The sequence below is a fragment of the Carica papaya genome, chromosome 5, assembly GCF_054855325.1.
Source record: "Carica papaya isolate Zhongbai chromosome 5, ASM5485532v1, whole genome shotgun sequence".
In the NCBI taxonomy this organism is placed as follows: domain Eukaryota; kingdom Viridiplantae; phylum Streptophyta; class Magnoliopsida; order Brassicales; family Caricaceae; genus Carica; species Carica papaya.
Window position 1 is genome coordinate 35036776 of NC_142313.1, and position 21602 is coordinate 35058377.

The window sequence follows — 21602 nt, forward strand, 5'->3', positions numbered from 1 at the left end:
TGAAAGGTTTGTCTGGTGAAGAATGACTCTGTAGATATAGAGGAGGTATACTCACATCGCATAACTAATATTTTTGAGTAAACATCTCCCTCTGAATATCAGTTGTGGAGTAAAAATGTTAGTTTTCAAAAAAATGTGACATCCATTGTATTATAGAAGCGACGGATTTCCGGAAGTAGACACTTGTATCTTTTCTGATTAACAGAGTACTCAACAAAAATGTATTTTATGGCTCTTGGGTCAAGTTTCCCACGGAGGTGTTTGTGAATATGGACATAAGCTGAACAACCAAAAACTTTGAGTGGTAATGTATTTAAAATATGAGATGCAGGAAAAGGTTGTGAAAGAATGGCGTAAGGTGATTGAAATTGTAAGATCCGCGAGGGCATCCGATTTATCAGGTCGGTAGCGGAAAGAACTGCCTCTCCCCAGAGGAATTTTGGTACATGAGTGTGAACATAATTGATCTAGCTAACTCAAGAATATATCTATTTTTTCTTTCAGCTATGCCGTTTTGCTGTGGGGTATGAACACAAGAGGTTTGGTGAATAATTCCATATTCAGTAAAGTATTTTTCAAGGGTGGCTTCAAAATATTCACAAGCATTGTCAGATTTCAACACTTGGATGGTAATCTGAAATTGGGTTCGAATCATTGTATGAAATTTTTTAAATAGAGGTCCAACTTCTGATTTTTCTTTCATGAGAAACACCCACGTAATTCTTGTATGGTTATCAATGAAGGATACAAACCATTTAGTTCCGGTGATGTTAGAGACCTTGAAGGGTTCCCATACATCACTATGAATTAATGTAAATGGTTTTGATGATTTGTATGGTAAACTAAACAATGAACGGCGAACATGTTTAGAAAATTGGCATACTTCACATTGAAAAGAAACTGGATCTTTTTCTTTGAATAGGGAAGGGAACATCTTTTTTAGATACATGAAATTTGGATGTCCTAGTCTATAGTGTCAGAATATGATATCATGATCATTATTTGCAGAAATAGAGTTTGCACATACTGCTTTGTGAGATTGTCTTTTAGAAATGTTGATTTGAAGCAGGTATAATCCTGAGCTCATCCTAGCACTGTCAATCGTCCTCCCCGAGTCCAAGTCTTGAAATCACACATATTAGAGACAACTTTTGCAGCACATTTTAAGTTTTCACATAGCTTGCTGACTAATAGTAAATTACAATCCAAATTTAGAACATGAAAAATTGAACACAGAGTTAAATTTGGAGATGTTACAGAGCCCATTCCATCTATTTTTGAAAGAGAATCATCAGCAATTCTGATTGAAAAAACTTCTTCACACTTGCTGTATTTTTGCAATATTGAGGCATCTCCACTCATATGTTCAGAAGCTCCAGAATTTACTACTCACACCTGTTCTTTTTCTGAAAAAACAGATAAATCAAGGATATTACCTTTGTGTGCGACAGAGGCACTGACCGGGTATGAATTTTTACACAAAATATGTTGGAGGGCTTCCAGCTGTTCAGGACTGAAGGGGCTGCTCTCCACAGCATCAAAGGACTTTTTTAGCAATTACGTGGTTGCCCTGATGCTTGCTTGAGGTTTCTGCCTTGGAGGATTTCCACTCACCTGAAGGCTTCCAGTCACTCGGCTTGCCATGGAGCTTCTAGCAGCGCTCACGAGTGTGCCCTAGCTTCTTATAGTGATCACACCAGAGCCTCGTTTTCTTCATCTGAGCGTTGACAGCTTGGGTTGTGAGCGCTTAAGAGTTTTCGGCCAGGTGAGTCTGCTCAACATCACCCATCATGACCTTTCTAGGGCTCTCTTCGCGTCGGACTTCAGAGAACGCCTCCCGAAGACTCGGTAAGGGTTTGGTACTCAGCACGCGTCCTCGAATCTAGTCGAGGTTCCTGTTCAACCCTAGTAAGAATTTGAAGACGCGCTTCTCTTTGACGAACGACTTGAAGTTCTTCGCATCTTCGGGGTAGCTCCATCGACGCTCTTCGAAGGTATCCATCTGCTGGCAGATACGAGTTAAGACGTTATAGTACTGAGTGATGCTTAACTCACCTTGCCGAAGATCATGAAGCGCGGACTCTATCTCAAAAATGACGGAAGTGTTTTCTTTGCTGGAGTAAAATTCTTGAGCTGCTTTCTAGATTTCGCGAGCAGTTTTATAGAGTAGGAAATTCTCTCCAATTTCTGGGGTCATTGACATGATGAGCCACAAAATCACCATGTTGTCTTCAATCTCCCATACGCGAGCGCTTGAGTCAGTCGCTGGAGGAGATACAACTTCCCTAGTAAGATGTCCGTAGCGACCCTTCCCCTGGATGAACAATCAGACAGAGGACGACCATTGTAGGTAATTACTGTTGTTGAATTTGTATCCTGTAATGCAGGATGAAGACATCTCACTCGCAACGTTGCTGGTTGTTGTGTGATGATAGAAACCAGAGGAGACCTCTTGAGAAGACGGAAGCTCGCCTGTGGCCATTTGTGATTACAACTCAGCAGGGATCACTCTTCTTGGATCAAGTAATGCTTTGATACCATGAAGCTATTTGAGAGGAAATGTTGCTTGTCATTTATTTCTATTATGAATGATGAGTATTTATACACCCTAAATGTTAACAAACCTAACAAATTCTAACAAGATCCTAACAATTTTATGGGGAGGAGGAAATCTGTTTGTGACTCCCTTTGTATACAGAATATATAACTAATAAAAAAAAAATCAGAAAATATATAACCTAATTTCTCCTTGTTTTCCACAAAAATTATCAGGCATATGCCACAACCTATATCTTTCTATGGAGCAAGATGAGGTTGTTGTCATTGATGATCCAACATGTGAGAGTAAATTAATAAATAAGGTAACTGAAGAGATTATCATTGACTATCCAATTAATATAGCAAGTTAATAGATAAGACAAATGAGGAGATTCTTGTAAATATTTTAATTTCTATACCCAAATTGAGTTAGCTAGTGATGCATCTCTCGGTTTAATTTTAATAGGTAACGTTGTTGAGGTATGAAAAATGATGACATTCTCGTTGATTTTAAGAAGAAAGAGGCCTCACCTGAAGATACTACTCCAAACATTTCTTTGGCTCCTAATAGCAATGAATAAAGCTTGGTTATTTGTCCCTTTATGGGTCATGCCCTAGTGGTTCACTATGTCTTTGAAATATTTCATTTTGGAAGCATTCTTGTTTTCTCATGACAATTCAAGTTTCACAAGCTTGAATTGTTAGGAAGACAAGTTCTAATTTTGATATTTAAATTCCTTTTACTTTGATAATTCAAAACTTGAGGTCAAATTTTCATCTAGTGGGTGAAATGGTATAGAACAGGAAGATCTTAAAGTGGACATATTTCATAATAAGATATATATATGTGTGTGTGTAATTGTAATCTTAATGTATCATTAAGGTATTTAACGTATTTAGGAAATATTATTTATATACTTATTAGTAATATAAGTTTATTGTTTCCTATTTAAGTAGGATGTTATTATTTTATTCTCTAATTAATTAGCTTATTTTCCTATTTAGTAGAACTCCTAGATAGACATAGGAGTTTTTGTTTTAATTGTAATCTACTACCTTTGTGGCTTTGTTATTTAGTAGATCATTAATATGATACTGTTCAGACATCAAGTTATTTATTTGATTATTAAGATTCAAGATCTCTAGTATTGGCTGGTAATAAACTTTCTCTAAGTAATATGTTCGATTCTCCCTTCTTACATTAGACCTTATGTCATGAATTGGTCAAGGTGGTAAGTAATATTGCTTTCTTTTAAATGCATGAGTTCCTGACTGCAAGTCTAGTACACGTAAATGTGAAGGTGTGGACAAAGATAGGTCATGTTTTTCGTTCTTTTTTTTTGGGGGGGAGGGGTTTGGAGAATTATCAGTTGCAACCATGAAGACCTCTTTAATTTTTACATGTCTTTTATTTTAGTGCTTCTGATATGTATTTAAATTCCCTCTTTTGATTTGTAAATATTATAACTTTGCAGGTTAATAGGTTTCGTTAAGGATAAATGTCATTTTCACATACTAGGACATTATAAATGCATGCAAATAGAAATAGGTGTTGATTAGTTAGCCTATATCATAGTAGAGGTGCCTCACCCTGGACAGTTTTGGATCTTAATTCTCTATATCTAACCACCGTATGTTTCGGCTTTTGATTATGCTTATATAACAATTAGTGGAGGAACTCCTAATTTGAATTTTTTAGAGTTTTCCTGCATCATGGTTGCAACAAAGGAGATCGAGAGGCTACTCTTTCTTGATATGTATTTTAGTGCTTCTGATATGTATTGATTTGTAAATATTATAACTTTGCAGGTTAATAGGTTTCGTTAAGGAAAAATGTCATTTTCACATATTAGGAAATTATAAATGCATGCAAATAGAAATAGGTCTTGATTAGTTAGCCTATATCATAGTATAGTTGCCTCACCCTGTACAGTTTTGGATCTTAATTCTCTATATCTAACCACCGTATGTTTCAACTTTTGATTATGCTTATATAACAATTAGCGGAGAAACTCCTAATTTGAATTTTTTAGAGTTTCCCTGTGTCATGGTTGCAACAAAGGAGATCGAGAGGCTACTCCTTCTTGCTTTTAAAGCTCGATTCTTCCTCAACAGCTAGAAAGTAGAAACTAGAAGAAGAAAAAGAAAATAATACATAAATCCTTATACTAAAACCTAGGTTCTTTTTAGTACATAATTTTGAATTTAAACATACTTCACTCATAAAATCATTTAAGTTAGTTAATAATGAATGCAATTATACTGAAAATAACAATGAAGTTAGAAAATTTTAAGATGTTGTTTGAGTTTGATTATTTCACAAATGCACAGTTTTCGCACATTTTTATTAACAAATACATTAATTTTGAAAACAAAAAATTAGAAAATATTTTCATATATTACATGGAGCCTTGATTTCTCCTTTATGTACAAAAAGATTCTTTCTTTAAGGCTTCATGTTTCTAGTGTTGTGTATCATATTCAACAGGGAGATGCATAGAATAACCCAGAAACCTTCTTATCGTCAGGTAGGAAAGTAACATGCATTCCCCAAAGCAAGATCGTACCAATCTCCTCAAGCAAAGCATCAACGGCATCAGTTTAGACCCATCCTCTGATATAAGTTTGATAAACCCTCCTGATTATTCTACTGCTAAGTTAGAATCTTCTTCTTCTTTCCTAGATCCTATGGATTTTAACCCTAGAAGGTTTGTCCTTGGATTTCTTTTCTTTTCCTTTAATTTGAGTTTCTATAAGTTTCTGTTGAGTGTTGTTAATGCCAGTATGATAAGTGGTTGTGTTGTAGGTATCAGATGAAGGTGTATGAGGTTGCAAGAAAGAGGAATACAATAGCAGTGTTGGAAACAGGAAGTGGAAAGACTATGATTGCTGTGATGTTGATTAAAGAAATTAGTCAAATCGTTAAGTCAAGTGGCGTCAAAAAGTTGATTATTTTCTTAGCCCCTACTGTTAATCTTGTTAATCAGGTAGTTTTTTAAGACAGGTTCCAAATTTTGGTCAAAACTTCTTTTACATTGTATTTCAAGATATATTTCTTGTGTGTTATTGTGTTAATTGTTCATTCTGTTTGCAGCAATACGAGGTTATTAAAGTTCATACAAATTTGGATGTGGGAGAGTATTATGGAGCCAAGAGGGTTGATGAATGGAGTTTGAAGTCCTGGGAAAAAGAATTAAATGAGCATGATGTGAGTTAAGTTTTAAGTGCATAACAGAATCAATATGGTGAAGTATCAGCTTTTGTTTCTGTCTGCTTTGTCACTCTAGCTTCCTTTTTCTAGTTTTCTTTTGATACAGTTTCTTTAGGCATGTCTAGCAACTACTGTGTAAACTTAAGTAGTTTTGTTGCAATTTACAGTGAATTTTGTGTTTCTAGTCCAGATCAGATATTTAAAGTTCCTGCTAATACCATTTCAGATTGATAATCAAAAGGGATAATCAGAAGAAGGTTCTGTCAGGTGGGGTGGGGGTTAGTGGGAGCCAAATTGAACCCTACTTCCTTCATGCGTTTTGTATTTATGATCTCAAACATGCTTGCCTCACCGTTGTGACTGAACCTCTTCTTCTAGATTAAGTATCACTTCCGAATTGTTTGCTTGATGAGGTCATTGATTTTCTTTCTTTTTTGAGAGAAGGTGATGTGAGCAAGAAAAGAGAAAATAATTTATTTAAAGGGAGAATCAGCCAAGAGGGAAGAATTCTTCCTAAATCATGTGATATCTTAAAGGAAGAGGAAATTGAATCTTATTCTTTAAGTAACTAATCCTCATGATCTAGGAAAAATATGAGTAGCCTATTTGCTTCTTTAATTGTCAGACTTAATTAACCATATTGCTTTCCTTAATTCCTTTACAATTAATCAAAATATTCTAATTTAAAAAGAGAATATTCTATCTAGCCTATTCTAGTCAAAGTTTCTTAATTTTCATTATTTTCTCATTCAAGATGAGATTTATTTTTTTTATAATTTATACAGTTAATTTAGGAGATTTAATTTCTTATAATGCACATGACTTACTTTATAAATAGATTTTCAATTCACAATTGTAATCATTCAAGTTTGAAAATAATAAAATTATAAAGTTTTAGTTTTCAACTAATTGTTTCATCAACCTTTTTGTTGAGTGAGAATTGATTTAACTTATCAAGATAAGTTCTTGTGGCGTTTTATCAATTTTCTTTTGAATTGATTTTTAATTTATCAAGTTCATATTTGTAACATTTTTAATCAATTCAAACTATCCCAATTACTTTAGTTGACATTCACATGTTGAATGTAGATCAAGTAGGAAAGATTTGTTGAGGGTTTTATAATATAGAATACTGATGTTATATGCAGAGTTTTCTTATTATTTGGTATCAGAGCTTGGGATCGGGATAAATCTTATTATCTTGCATATTTTATCCTTACATATTTTTTTTATTCTTCGTATTTAAAAAAAACATACTTTGTATAATCTCTTACACATAAAAAAAAACAAAAGAATATCATGTTCGTATTTTTTTTCTTGCTCTCTAAGTTTTTTTTCGTCTTTCATTGTGCTTTTGTTCCATTATATCTCTAAGTAACTAATTGAACCCTAATTACTTAAAATCATACATAAAACACACACTATCTTCATCCGTGTGTTTGAACTGTTACTTTTAGAATTGTTTTACCACTTTCTTTTCGTAGGATTCCTTAAAGTGTTGTGAACAAAATTTGATTAAAGAAAATTCAATTTTCACATTCAACTTGAAGGAAGGAGATTGAATAAAATATAAGGAGTGAAATACGTGAGAGAGTGTTATTTTTTTACTAACTATTCCTTGCAAATTTTTGCGATGACCTTATACAACATTCCAACCGATGACATTTTCTTAAATAAAGCAGAATTGGTGAAATCTCGACATAAGAAGTGTTCAATTTGAGGACAAATCGTTTTTGAAGAGGAAGGGGGTGATTTGAGTAAGGAAAGGGAAAATAATTTCTTTAAAGGGAAAATCAACCAAGAGAGAAGATTTCTTCATAAACCATGTGATATCTTAAAAGAAGAGTAAATCAAATCTCATTCCTTAAATAACTAATCCTCATGGTTTAAAAAAGTTATGAGTGACCTCTTTGCTTATCTAATGGTCAGTCTTAATTAACTACATTTACTTTTCTTAATTCCTCCACAATTAATCAAAATATTCTCATTTAAAAAGAGAATATCCTATGTAGCCTATTCTAGTTAAAGTTTTCTTAATTTTCATTATTTTCTCATTCAATATAAGAGTTGATTTTCTTGTAATTTCTACCATTAATTTAGAAAATTTATTTCTTTTTAATACATATGATTTATTCTATAAATAGGTTTTCAATTCACAATTTTAATCATTCAAGTTTGAGAATAATAAAACTATGAAGTTTTAATTTTTAACTAGTTACGTTTTGTCAACCTTCTTATTGAGTGAGAATTGATTTAACTTATCAAGATAACTTCTTGTGCATTTTATCAATTTTCTTTCGAATTGATTTTTAACTTATTAAGTTCATACTAGTTAGGTTTTGTCAATTCAAACTATGCAAATTACCTTTGTTGACATTCAAATGTTGAATGCAGATCAAATAGGGAGAATTTGTTGAGGGTTTTATGATTTTGAATACTGACGTTATATATAAAGTTTTTAATCACGTTAGTTGATTTTGAATTCTATATCAGAAAGGGGGAGAGGGGGTTTAGAGTGTGGGAGAGGACTGCTTAGTCTAACCTAAGACAATTTTCCAACTACAAGAAGAGAAGTAGTGGCATGACAATGCATTGTTCAAGAAATTGTGAAGAATAAATAAACCCAGTTTCTTTTGCAAAACTATTATTTTTAAAGCAGTTTGGTAATCTTTAATTGAAGTTGGTTGATCCACTTGGTTGTGGTGTCTCATAAAGGGAAGAACTTTTCTTGAATATTTGAATATTCATCCTCCAAGATTCAGATTATTCTTAAATTAATGATTATCAAATTATGGTGCTGAAAGTGGATTATCATATCTTTTTTCCTGTTATCTTATAGGTTCTAGTTATGACACCCCAGGTTCTCTTGGATGTGTTGAGGAAGGCATTCTTGCATCTAGAAACAGTATGCTTTCTCATAATAGATGAGTGCCATCGTGCCACTGGTAATCATCCATATGCAAGAATAATGAAGGTTGTTTCTTGCACGCCCACCCTTGGTTATATTTTTTTGGGTTTTATCCATTTTTCTAAAGCTTTTTTTTGCGTATATTTTATAACTATAAGTGATTTCTTCGGTTCCCTCTTGTTTTGGTGAAGGAATTTTACCACAAATGTAATAATAAGCCAAAGATATTTGGGATGACAGCATCACCTGTAGTTAGAAGAGGTAAGATATTATTATATGCTCTTACCTGATGTACCAATGCCTGTGATTTATGGATTCAATATTCTGCAACTGACTTATGTGCTTTTGTTGAATAATATTCTCACTGTTTTTGATAAAATCTATTATGGCCTTGATGTGGGATAAATGGAGATAATTTCCATATTTAGGAATTAAAGATTTAGTTTAGGAATTCGTTGGGTTGAACTTGGGCAGACTGTTGGTGAATTGAAGGTTCCTTGGGTGCATGTGAGGACAATGGAAAGTTGGAAACTGTAGGATTGGTTTTAAAGGTGTTTGTTCGGGTGTATTTAGGCTTCGAGGTTAGATTCAAGTGAGAATCAATCAGGGTTCTTGGTGGAATAAATTAGAACTGTCTGCCAAAAAGGTCAGATCTGGGTGTTGCATAAAATTACAGATAATTGAGTAGAAATTGAGAATAAGGACAAAAGTAACATGGCTTCACATTTTGGTTGCTTTAGTTGCACAACCAAGGTCATAATGGATTTACTAAAATTGAAAGAGCTTTAAAGTGGGTAAGGAATTGCTTTGCAGCTTTAAAGTGGGTAATGAATTACTTTGCCTAAGCAAGCAAGATCACAAGAGTGTGACTTTGTGCCTTCCAGGAGCAAGTCATTCTATTGTCTAGTACCATTGAACAATATGACTTAAGTACTAAGCTAGAACGATCACCAAGAGTTTTCTTGTTTCTATTTTTTTTTTGTTTGAGAAGAAAAAGTATGAGTATATTAAAAGTCATCAATGTAGTTTAATTCACATAAAAAAATATATTTACATGTTTAACAAAATATCAATCAAGGAACCCTAATTTCCTCGTTAGAAAACAACAGTTGACTCTTTAATCAGTAACTAAGGGTCTTGAACCACGTATCTCTAAAGCTATCAAAAGAAAGTTCTTTCCCTTTAAATGCTCTCCTATTTCTTTCTTTTCAATTTTTTTTTAAATAAAAAAATGTGTATGTATTCACTCACACACTAAGGGGTGCAAGCCCATGTATAAAAGGTATTTATATATGAATCAGAGTGTCAATAAAAGAATCTAAGGTCTTGAAGCAACTACTCTTAACTTTATCGATATTGACCTCTATGTCCTCAAAAGCTCTCATGTTCTTTTGCTTTCGCACTATACAAAAAGTAATAAGGGGAAGGAGGCTCACGTATCTTTCCTCTAAATAACCAAAAATTTGAATGCCCTTCTATGCACACAGCTCCTCACCCACAGATCCAGCAACCACCAAACTTAGCCCCAAAAGACTATAAGTCAAAGACCAAAGATAATAGGCAAACATGTACCACAAAATGAGGTGGTTGCATGTCTCTGCATCTCTCTTGCACAAGAAACAACCATTCAACAAGATTTTCCCTCTCCTTAGCTTATCTAACTTATAGATATGCTCTTAAACAACTTCATAAGAGAAAAATGCAACCCTGGGGGTCGCCTTCACCTTTGAAACCATACCCAATGGAACTTCTCACTGGTATTCTATCTCGTGGTCAAGAATGAATAAAACATTTTCACAAAAAAGAGCCCCATTTTGCTGTGACACCATATCGGCTCATCTCCTGAACCAAAGGAAATCACTACCTAAGATAGAGAGTTGAGAAGTCTCATATAATCATTAATTTCTCAATCATTCAAATCCTTGGAGAAAGTTATAGAGTAAGTTTATGCAACCGAGGCAAGTTTATATGATTGGTAATGGCCAGATGGAGACCGTCAGGGAATATTTGTGGCCTTATAACCAAGCTTGAGTCATGGTGCCCTAAACTAGATGGTATTAGAATTTTCTTCTTCGGACGGTGTTGGTAAGATATGAACTAAAAAAGCCTCTTATGAAGAAAAGATCCAGTGGCTTTGACTATGTATAATGGGGACAAAGACCCATGTACACATTGTTTCACGATTGCTTTCCTCACTAGATGTGTAGATCAAGTTTCATTTTACAATGAAGGATTAGAATTTGTTTATCTCATTTTTGTGGGTAGAAGTCTAGGACTTGCCACCAATTCTAGATAAGCACCTTCTTCCTTGAAAATACATCGACTTTGCCAAATCTCACACTCTCAAGGCAGGACTTGTTGTTTCTTGGGAATTTTTGAATACTAGTTCAAACATAGGATTTTCATACATAAGATTTGACATTCGTTTAGATGCAGGATTTGACATTAATTGAGACACATACGAGCAAGGTTTGGATCCTGATTAAATACAGGTAGTGTCAGCAAGTCAAGTATAAGATCCTTACCTTCCATTATCGAATTCTCTCACTAAAGGTAAGGAGTGTCAAAATAAAACTCATGCTTATGGAAAGTAACATTCACTAAGATGTAAAACCTTTAATTGTAGAGTAGAGTAATACTTGCATCTTTTTTAAGTTGAAGAGTATCCAACGAAAATAAATCTTAATGCCCTTGGATCTATTCTCCCAAGTTGGACTATGGATATGGACAAAATGAAACACAACTAAATATCTTGAGGACAAGATGATTTGTTGTGTATTAGACTTTCAAAATGATTTAGGTACATTTTTCTGAAATGGAAGGACTCGGGTGGTATAAAACATATTGTCATTTTTTCTTTTTGTGGCTGTGTTTTGTTGTAGGGGGTTGACTCAAGATGACTCATGAATTATCTCTTTATGAAAAAATAAGGTTGGGACTTCATTGTAATAGTCCCTTATACTATTTATCCAAAATATTTTGATAGTTTTAAAAAGAAAGTAAATCAGAATGTTAAGGAAGAATTAAATCAGATTTAATAGTGTAATTATTTAAAAATAAATAAATCATAAGCGTTAGAGAGAAAGAAAATTAAGTAAAGGGTATGATGGTAATTTACAACATTTGTCATTAATTGTCTATTTTATTTTTTCGTAATGAAAAACTTGTGCATATTGAGTTGTAATGTTCAATGGGATACACATCAATAAAAAAATTGTTCTTAACATGATATCATAGTCAGGTTAAAAAACCTTAGTTGTTATATAAACCCTATTCGCTCTTTATTGCGAAATAAAGAAAAACATTAAAGAGCTAGCCTTCATAACCTATCACCGCAATATCTACCACCATTCTTCATAGGTAAAAAAAAAAGGCAGATGCACAACCCACTGTTGTGAACCACCAACCTATTGTCAAAGCCCACAACAGTGTGCTGCCCCCTGCTCAACTTCCAGCCGCATGCAGCTACTGATAATGTGCTCTCAACCACGATTTGTTCCCAGCTCCAGTCACCAAATCTCGCCGTCGACCACCATAAGACTGACTATTAGTCCAAAAAATCGGTGCTTTCATAGCCGGCTCCTATCTCCAAGCTGCACGGCCTGAAGCAGTCTAGATTAGTCACTGATCCCTGTAGTTGCTAACCTCTAGCCACACGCCACCCTGTATACACCTTCCTATTATGCCAAACTCCAGCCTCTACTCCGGCCTTCATTACTGGAAACCCTATGTCAGAAGCATTTGACATGACTATTTGATCTTGAGAAGGAAAGAAAAGAAAGAAGAGAGAAGAAGAGAGAAGAAAGAAATAAAAGAGAAACAGATAGAGAAATCTGAAAATTAATTCTTATTTATTTAGTTGATTGATTACAACATAAAAATTGAGTTTTTTTATAGGTTATAAGCAATTAAAGCAACAACTATCATGACCGAAATCAGTAGCCATTCTTGATGCAATGGTGGCTGCAGCAGAAATATATTCAAAACATTAACCCTAATCCTAATTGATACATGCAAAAGATTAATTCATTCCTTTTATTGTTTTTTTTATACCTTTGATGTTCTAACAGTACCCTTCTCTTCAATATCAACCTTGTACCCAACGTTGAAAATCCAACTTCTGTTTTTTTTTAATTTTTAATATATTATATATATTAGATATATATATTTTAAAGTATTTTTTTTAATTTTTATTTATATATAAAAATATTTTTTAATTATTATATATATTGTATATATTTTTAAAGTAGTTATATATATATATTAGTTATTAGATATATATATTTTAGAGCTAGTTTTTTTTTATATAAATATATATTATTATATATATTTTATAGTAGTTTATATGTATATATTAATTATTATATATATATATTTTAAAAGTATTTTTCTACTGCTTCCATCCTAGGAAAATAGATTTTTACTGAATGGTCCCTCCATACCACGGTTGCAGCTGGCTACTCTAATCGCTCCGCTTCTCGTTGCTGCAATATCGTCTTCTTCTTCCACCTCTTCTTCCGCCTCTCCTTTTGCTTCTCATTCAGCCCCTCCTTCTGCTTCTCCTTTTCCATATCAGAAACCATTTGGAGAACCGGAGGCCTGTAAAATTCCATCTTGACCTTGCAAATATTGAAACAGAACCCAAGCAGAGCTTCCAGGAGGTAGGTCTTTCCGGCTAGTTGACCAAGGTAGTCAAGGAAGAAATCTCTAGGGTCTTCATTCCTGGCTGTTATTGATTGAGAAAGAAAGAGAAGCGGAGCAAGTGAACTGATTCGATTCAAAATGTAGGCTGGACCGGTTCGAATCGGATTAATTAGGGAACCTAGTTTAGTCTGTGTTGTTTGAGCCAGTTCAATAACTGAACCGATGTTAGAGTTTATTTTTTTATCTGAACCCCATATCTTTTTTTCTTCATCATGCGGAGGAGGGGTTGGGTGGCTGTCAGGTGTGAACCCTTGGGTCGTTAGCCTCGCATCTTTCGGGATATAACCACCTTTCGATTGAGGCAGAAGGCCTCCGCCTTCGTCAGTCTCGGCCGCCAGGCGTGCCAAGCTGTCTTTGGTCTCGGCAAATCTGCAATGGAGTAGATCTAGGATCAAGCTGAATTGCCAATGTGTTTCGTCCTTGAACACGTAGAGTTTCCAATCGACGTCCTCCACAGTGAGTTCGAGTACTTCGGTTTTTGCCCATTTGGCTTGTTTTGATAGTATCTTATCAGAAGCCTTTAGTATGATTGTCTGATCTTCAGAAGGAAAGAAAGAAAGAAGAGAGAAGAAGAGAGAAGAAGAGAGAAATAGAAGAGAAACAGAGAGAAAAATTTAAAAATTAATTCTTATTCTTTTCTTTAATTGATTACAGCATAAAAATTGAGCTTTTTTTGAGATGTTGATATGAATATTTGTTACTTAAATAGTTGTATAGTTTTTCCTATGTAACTCTTACCATTAATTTCTTCCATTATATTGTAGTTATTTAGAATCCTACTATTAGGGTAATTTTCTTATTTGTATATAAGACTTTTATATATATATATGCGTCACTTGTAACACCAGAATATAATGAAAAAATAAAATATTTTTTCCAAAAATCTTCATGGTATCAAGAGCAAAATAAAAATATTTTAGGATTTTTCTTCAGAGTTTCTTTCAAACTCTAAAATATTCTCACCACCCAAATGGAGTCTTAACCTCAATGGTGGCCTGTCTTATTCCGGTGACCTTCTCTGCCTACCCACTCCCTCTGCTCTGGCCGCACTTGCCTAATCGCACTGTTTCCTCACGAACGACTTATGGTTCACAGTGTTTTCTTCTCTGGCCGCACCTGATTAACTCTTCTCTATTTCTGTTCGTACACGACTGATTAGCGTTGCTCCTTTGCACACGACCATCTGGATTCGCGACGTTTTTTCCTCCGGTTGCTAAAACCCCCGGCTTTTCTTCGACCTGATTTCGTGCACAAGCAGCTCGACCTGACATTTTGATTCCGCGAATGGGTTTGCATTGTGTTTTGCGCGCGAGACAGATTGATTTACTTCAGCTGTGTCGATCCGTCGCACCAGCAGTTTCTCTTCATGTGGCCGCGCGTGACCCTTGCTTCTCCTAGTTGTGCGACCACATCTCGCCTTGCACCAACAGGTTTGCTTGCTTTTTGGTTGGAATCCGGTCGTGATCTGCCTTCTTGCAGTGCGCGCCTGCCTCTGTCTCTTGCTCCAAACTTGTCTCTCTCGGATTCGGCAATGGTTCTCTTGTCTCACCGGACAGACGTGTCTTCGGTGATCTTCTCTGGTTTTGTTGTGTTCTTTTGGTCTTCGCTGATGTTGGAGGTTTGTTTTATTCCTGTGAGATTTATTATTAAATTTTATTCCCGTGTTCCTTTTTTCTGGTACTAAAAAATGATAAAAGTAAAAAAAGTGATTGTTCCTAATTCTGATAACCAATCATTACAAATTAGTATAATAAAACTTGATGGAATTAATTATCTTGTCTAGTTTAAATTCTATTTACTGTTTATCAAAGTTAGAAGTTTATAAGGTTATATTACTGGTGATGCGAAAAAACTAGAAGTCAGAAGTTCAGAATATAACAGATGAGATTCTGAAAAACTCCTTGGTTATGTTTTAACTTATTAGTTCCATGCAATTTTACATTGGTGGAACATATTTATTGTTCAACACTACTTTAAAAATATGAAATGCAGTCTCTTTTACATACTCTAAAGTGAGTAATGATGTTCAAATTTATGAACTCCGAAATAAAGTTCACAGCATAAAACAAGGAGAGTTGATTATCTCCCAATATTTTTATGAACTTAATGAACTATAGTAGGAGCTCGATTACTATCAAGATTTTTAGACAGATTTCTCAGAGGATGCTGTCAAATTTAAGAAAATGAACGGATTTATTATTTCTTGGGTGGTCTGAATGCCGAATATGATTAGATACGGGTCCAGGTGCTTGATAAGGATCTTCTTCCCTCATTAGAATAAACATATTCTTATGTTCAGTAAGAAGAGAGTAGAAGAAATGTAATGCTCCACATAGCACTGGTTGAAGAAACTGTGTTAATTGCTTAGTCTGATCACTCTAAAAACAAACAGAATTGTGGCTATTATGGTAAGATAAAACACACTAAGAAAATTTGCTGGAAATTGCATGAACGACCCACTAGAGGTCGTGGGGGAACGAAAGGTGGACCTATGAGAGCTTAAGCAAACTTGGTTGAGGCAAACGAAGTACCCAACACACCAACAGTTGGAACTTTTTCCACCGAAGAGATTCAGAGTGTGAAGCGCATTCTATCTCAACTTAACTCTTTAACTACTATTAGTGCATAACATATGGTAAAATTAGATATTCCTTCTCTTCTTCATTCCACTCTTAATATTTGCATTATAAATTCTGAAGTTAACTGACACATGACAAACTTTTTCATTGAATTTCTAACTTATTTTTCTTCTATTAAAGGAGAAAATGTTCGTATAGCAGATGAGTCATACACTCGTGTTTGAAACAAGTTCCATTAATTGTACCCCAATTATTACATTGTCTTCAGTTTTACACGTGTCTAGTTTGCCTAATAACCTTTTATCTATTAGTGCCCTTACTAGAGATTTAAACTGTAGAATTGAATTTTTTTCTAGTTCATGTATCTTTCAGGATCTTCGAACAGGGAAGATGATTGACATTAGTAAACCGCAAGATGACTTATATGTCTTGCAAATAAGTCAGAATCTAATTGGGAATCAAACCACCATTGAGAACGAGAAAGTCAATGTGGAAATACTACAATGGCACCAGCTGTTGGGGGCACCATTCCTTTTTTATTTTAGAGAATTTATATCCTACTTTGTTTAATAAAATTTCTGTGGATTATTTGTTTTATGATGCATGTGAACTTAGTAACCGTAAAAAGAGTATGTATTATTTGAGTAATAATGGTTAGTGCTTGGTGAAAAATAAATTTTTCAAGAAAAAAAGTTCTTGGTGAAAATAAAATTTTGGCTTGGGATTGGTAGTCCACTAACAAAGAGAGGAAGAATCTTATCTCCCTTATTTCGTTGGCTACAATTTGGGTGATCTGGAAGGAGACAAACAAAAGATTGTTTGAGGCAGCATCTCTTCTTTTGGTAGTATTAAAGATCATCGGTTTCAGACCTTGAGTTTTTTGTTTAGAGATCAATCTCTACATTATGCAGGTGGTCTTGGGAACCATTCTAGATGTTTTAAGCTCTTCTTGAAAGTTGTAATCCTTTTATTCTAGGGTGGTACTCACTTGCTGGCTTTTTTTTTAAGAATAAAAATGTGTTTATGTCATCAAATCCAAGCACCAAGAGTGCTAACCCCTATACTAAAATATTTACATATCAATCAAAAAGTCAATAAGATCTCCAGAATCCTTAAAAGAATATAGAGAATGACCCATAGCTAAAACACCTGGTGAACAATTGTGAAGTCAATTGGAAGACCTTGAGAAGCTTAAAGGTACAAGTGTAATAAAATACTAAGGTCTTTTTTTTTTCCACACGGTGTGAATGTCTTAGATAAATTATTTGAAAATTCTTAAATTACAAACTTAGAAGCACTGATCATATAATAAGTACTTCTAAACTTTTCCATATATATTTTCCCTATCCAAGTAACGAGAAAATTATCACTGTAAACACTTCCCCAAACGCCATTGTAGGCAAAGGGAACATTAAGTTTAGTTCTACCTTAGAAATTATGATATATACTCCTAAATTATGCACTAATTTTGTGTCAGTAAGTAAATTATTATAAAATTTAAACTATGAAGTAGCTTTTGATTTTTCTTACTGTGACTTTTAGGATTAAAATTCAGGAAAAAATAATTGGACATGCTAAGGTCAGTCTCAGACTCTACTACTTGGATTCACTCGAGCGAACCCTTTTAACCGCTACTATAGATCTCATATACAAAAGTTGGCTACATCACAAGAGACTTAGACACCCATCAGTCTCTATTTCAAAAGTTATATTTCCTTTATTGTTTACAAATTCAGAATATAAAAATATATACTGTGATATATGTGAATTTGTAAAACATAAGCATATAATGTTTCCTATTAGTGATAAGAGAATTTCAATTCTATTTTCATTAATTCACAGTGATATTCAGGAACCATTTCATAAGCCTAATATTTATGGGGCTTTATGGTTTATGTCACGCATTGATGATTGCATTACAATTACATAACTATTTTACTCAAAGCCAATTTGAGGTTAGTTATTATCATACATCAATTTTGTAATATAATAAAGATTCAATGTGGAACATCCGTAAATAAATATTGTGCTGACAATTTAAATTTTTTTTTTCAATCACTCACTTTCATCATTTATCTATTAGGAAGGAATTCTTCATTAATTATCATGCATTCACACTCCACAACAGAACAAAATAGTGGAACATCAGAATTGTCACATTTTAACCACCATCAAATTCTTTCTTTTCCAAAATAATGTCCCAAAACAAAATTATGACGAAACCATCCTTATTGCCATTTATATTATCAATTACTTGCTCTTAAATGTTGACTTCAAAAGTTCTTTTGAAACACTTCGATAATTTTATCCAATATTAAGTGTTACAAATCATATGATCCCTTGAATATTTGAGTGTGTTGCCTTTGTTTATAATCAATGAGGGAAACTTAACTCTTAAGATTTAAAATGTATATTTATCGGGTACTTATATCAAAAGGGTTACAAATATTATCATCCGTCTGCTTGAAAATTCTGTGTTTGTAGATGTCACATTTATTCAATAAAAATCATATTTTATCCAATCTTATCTTCAAAGAGAGTCTATATTCAAAGATAAGGATGTAAAATTTTCAACGGATTTTGATCAACGATATTTTCCACACACCTCAAAATCATCAGTATAAAAGAACGTTTAGAATCTACTAGAAAATTCAACACCAAAAGATAACATTTTAGGCCCACTTGAAAATTCATTACTACAAGAAAACCTTCAAAATCCATCATCTGAAAAGATCATGTTAGACTCTAGGTTTTCTCAGGTGTATACAAGGAGAAAGATGCTGAGTACTGAGTCAAAGGTAGTCCCAGAATCTAATATTGATCCTAGAATTGAGGTAAGTTATAGAAAGCTTATACAATCCTCTGATAATAATATACCTATTGGATTTTGTAAAGATATAAGAGAATGCACTAAGCACCTATTTTCTCGTAAGTTGTATTATTTGATAAATGGTTATTGACCCATAAAAATTTACTTACAAGTTTAAATACTATATTCCTAAAACAGTTTTTGAGATATTGTCCCGTAAAAAATGGAAAAATGCTAGGAGTATGAAAATGTAGGCACTTGGAAAAAACTAGATTTGGAAGTTGTGAATTTACCCAAAGGCAAGAAACTAATGAGATGCAAATGAGTTTTCTCAATCAAATAGAAAGTGTATGGATAATTGAGATGTATAAAACGAGATTGGTGATAAAAAATTATACTCAGATATATGAGATAGACTAATAGGAGACATTTGCACCAGTCGTCAGAATGAATACTTTGCAGATCTTGTTATCAGTAGCTGCCAATTTTGATTGACAATTATAATAATTTGATGTAAAAAATGCATTTTTACATACAGATTTGAAAGAAAAAAGTTACGTCAATATTCCACTAGGTTTTGACAGAGAAACAGGAGTAGATAAGGTATGTAAACCCAAAAAAAACATTGTATGGACACAAACAGTCACCAAAAGCGTGGTTTGATGTTGAGACTGGGTTGCAGACAAAGAAAAATCAGTTAGGAAAAAAAACAATGTAGAATGTATAACTTAAATTGAAGGGACTTTACTTCCTCATCCCTATATAATTATTTTGTAGTAGATATTATTGTTTCTTTAGAGTTTCCTTTAGTAGCCTGAAATGGCCCAAAGAATCTTAAGTGGCTCATTGGTACCATGTTCATTAGCAAGTTTCTGAACTACACAGCAGGACCTTATTGAAATATCATGAGGCTTTTTAAACGTGGCTTTACAATCAGGTGTTTCATCTGCCATGGACTGTGAAAATCAAATGTCAGAACTTGAATGCCTCTTGGACTCCCAGGTACTTAACGATTCTAAAGATTATTTTATTTAGTCTCCTCAAAAAATTGTTATTACTATTATGCTGATGCATTGTTACCTTGAATATGCACTACTTAGATTTACACAATCGAAGATAGGACAGAGATGGAAGTATTTGTTCCTTCGGCAAAAGAAATTTATTTATTTTATGATAAATCACAATTTTCAAGTTCAGATTTGAAAGAAAAAATTGAAGCTTCCTTCTCCAAGGTATTAATACAGTATATGCGTTATGGATTTATATACATAATATTCATATGTATGGAATACAGTTTTTATTCATATGCTGCTGAAATATTTTCTTGCATGAACAGTTTGATGCTTCAATGTTAAATTTGCAAAAGTCACCCGAAAACTTTTATAAGGACATCGATGATAAATTGAAAGCACTGCAGAAGCGATTATCCAATGATCATGCGAAGATTTTATATTGCCTTGATGATCTTGGTCTAATATGTGCTCATGAGGTATGGTTGTTTTCTCAATAAATTTAAATTTATGCTAGAAAAAGACGTCCTCTCTGTGGTCAGCATGATATTATTCTGTATCCTACTTCCCCTTAATTCCAGTGGCTATGGTTCAAATATGTTTTAGCCCTAACTGAGTTCTTGTCAATGCTAGATAAGCCAGGATTTACCAAGTTAAGTTTTCTTTAGTTAGGATGCATTTACTTGAGGACTTTCATATGATTGTTTCTGAGGCATGACGTTTCCTGAAATTACCAACTTATGGGTGACTTGCATAGTGGTTTTAGAATACCTATTTTGGTAATTCGGGGTGGTCGGGAAGCCATTAGGTCAATCCTTTATTTAAGGTGGGTTGGTAGGGGAGTGAGCTCTCGGAGGATATCTGGTGCGGTGAATCTCCAAATTTAGCTAAATATAAGTTATGAACAAAGTTATGGGGTGGTTGCTGTGAGATTATTAAGGGAGGTTGGCCTGACCAAGTGATGCAGAACAGGAAAGATTGTAAGGTGGACATATTTCAATAGTAGGATAAATTTATGTAATTGTAATGTTTATGTATTATTAATATATCTAGTTTGTTTTAGAACTAGTATCTATAGGCTTATTAATGGTGTAAGTTTATTATTTCCTATTTATTTAGGATTTTATTTTATTATTCTCATTCCAATTAAGTAATTCATTTTTCTATTTTGTAGAATTCCAAGATGATCTTAAGAATTCCTATTTTTCTTATATTTTGGCGCCTATGATAAAGTACCTTGTTATATTTCAAAAAAAGGATAAAGTTCCTAGTTTAGTTATTTGGTGGATAATTTACATGATTATTATACAAATATAGAGTTAGTGTTTGATTTTTGAAATTTGAGATCTTCAATTTTGATTCTTAATAAATTTTCTCTGAATATTATGTTCAAGCTCTTTTTGTCGTACATCATCAGGATTCACAATATTGGTGCCAGATGATTTCGTTGTCCCACCCAATTGCCTCTTTTCCCGTAGGGTCCTTCATAGTCGAGAAGGCTAGAGTTTTGTGTTTGAGCATAGGGACTCCTCTGTGAAGTCTTTTTATCATCACCTTGCTGGCAGGATAGTCTTATAATGCTTGCCCCATATGCAACTTTGGAACAAAGAGCTTCACCTGGTACCGAGTTCTTTTCCAGGCAGGTGGCTTGGCAAAGATTGTTTACCTTCGGGATCTTAGGAAGAGAAGGAAGTGTTGGGCAATGAATAGATTTTTCTTGTATTTGATCTGCAGCCTAATCATCTGCTTGTTTCATGCCCTTTTTCCTTCTAGTATTGGAGCACAACCTGAAGAGGCAGGAGAGATTTTGGTTTCTTCAAAGCTATGTGAGTGGTAGGGTATT

The 21602-nt window shown here is 33.8% G+C and overlaps 1 protein-coding gene across 17 annotated transcripts in view; it reads left to right on the forward strand.

Annotated features, from left to right (window-relative positions):
• DCL3 (dicer-like 3) overlaps window positions 1–21602 on the forward strand; it is a 72561-nt gene that overhangs the window by 5826 nt on the left and 45133 nt on the right. For 10 of the 17 annotated variants that reach the window (XR_015819300.1, XR_015819302.1, XR_015819301.1 and 7 more), the window contains 8 exons: window positions 5067–5246; window positions 5345–5525; window positions 5633–5746; window positions 8589–8723; window positions 8849–8918; window positions 19687–19751; window positions 19850–19981; window positions 20086–20238. Coding sequence is in view for 13 of the 17 variants with exons in the window: in XM_088220390.1 (XP_088076516.1) it covers window positions 5080–5246; window positions 5345–5525; window positions 5633–5746; window positions 8589–8723; window positions 8849–8918; window positions 19687–19751; window positions 19850–19981; window positions 20086–20238 (1017 nt within the window). In the remaining 4 variants the exon portion in view is untranslated. Of the gene's footprint in view, window positions 1–5026; window positions 5247–5344; window positions 5526–5632; window positions 5747–8588; window positions 8724–8848; window positions 8919–19686; window positions 19752–19849; window positions 19982–20085; window positions 20239–21602 lie in introns of those variants that run through there. The other 7 variants (XM_088220382.1, XM_088220383.1, XM_088220389.1 and 4 more) reach the window with 7 other exon arrangements.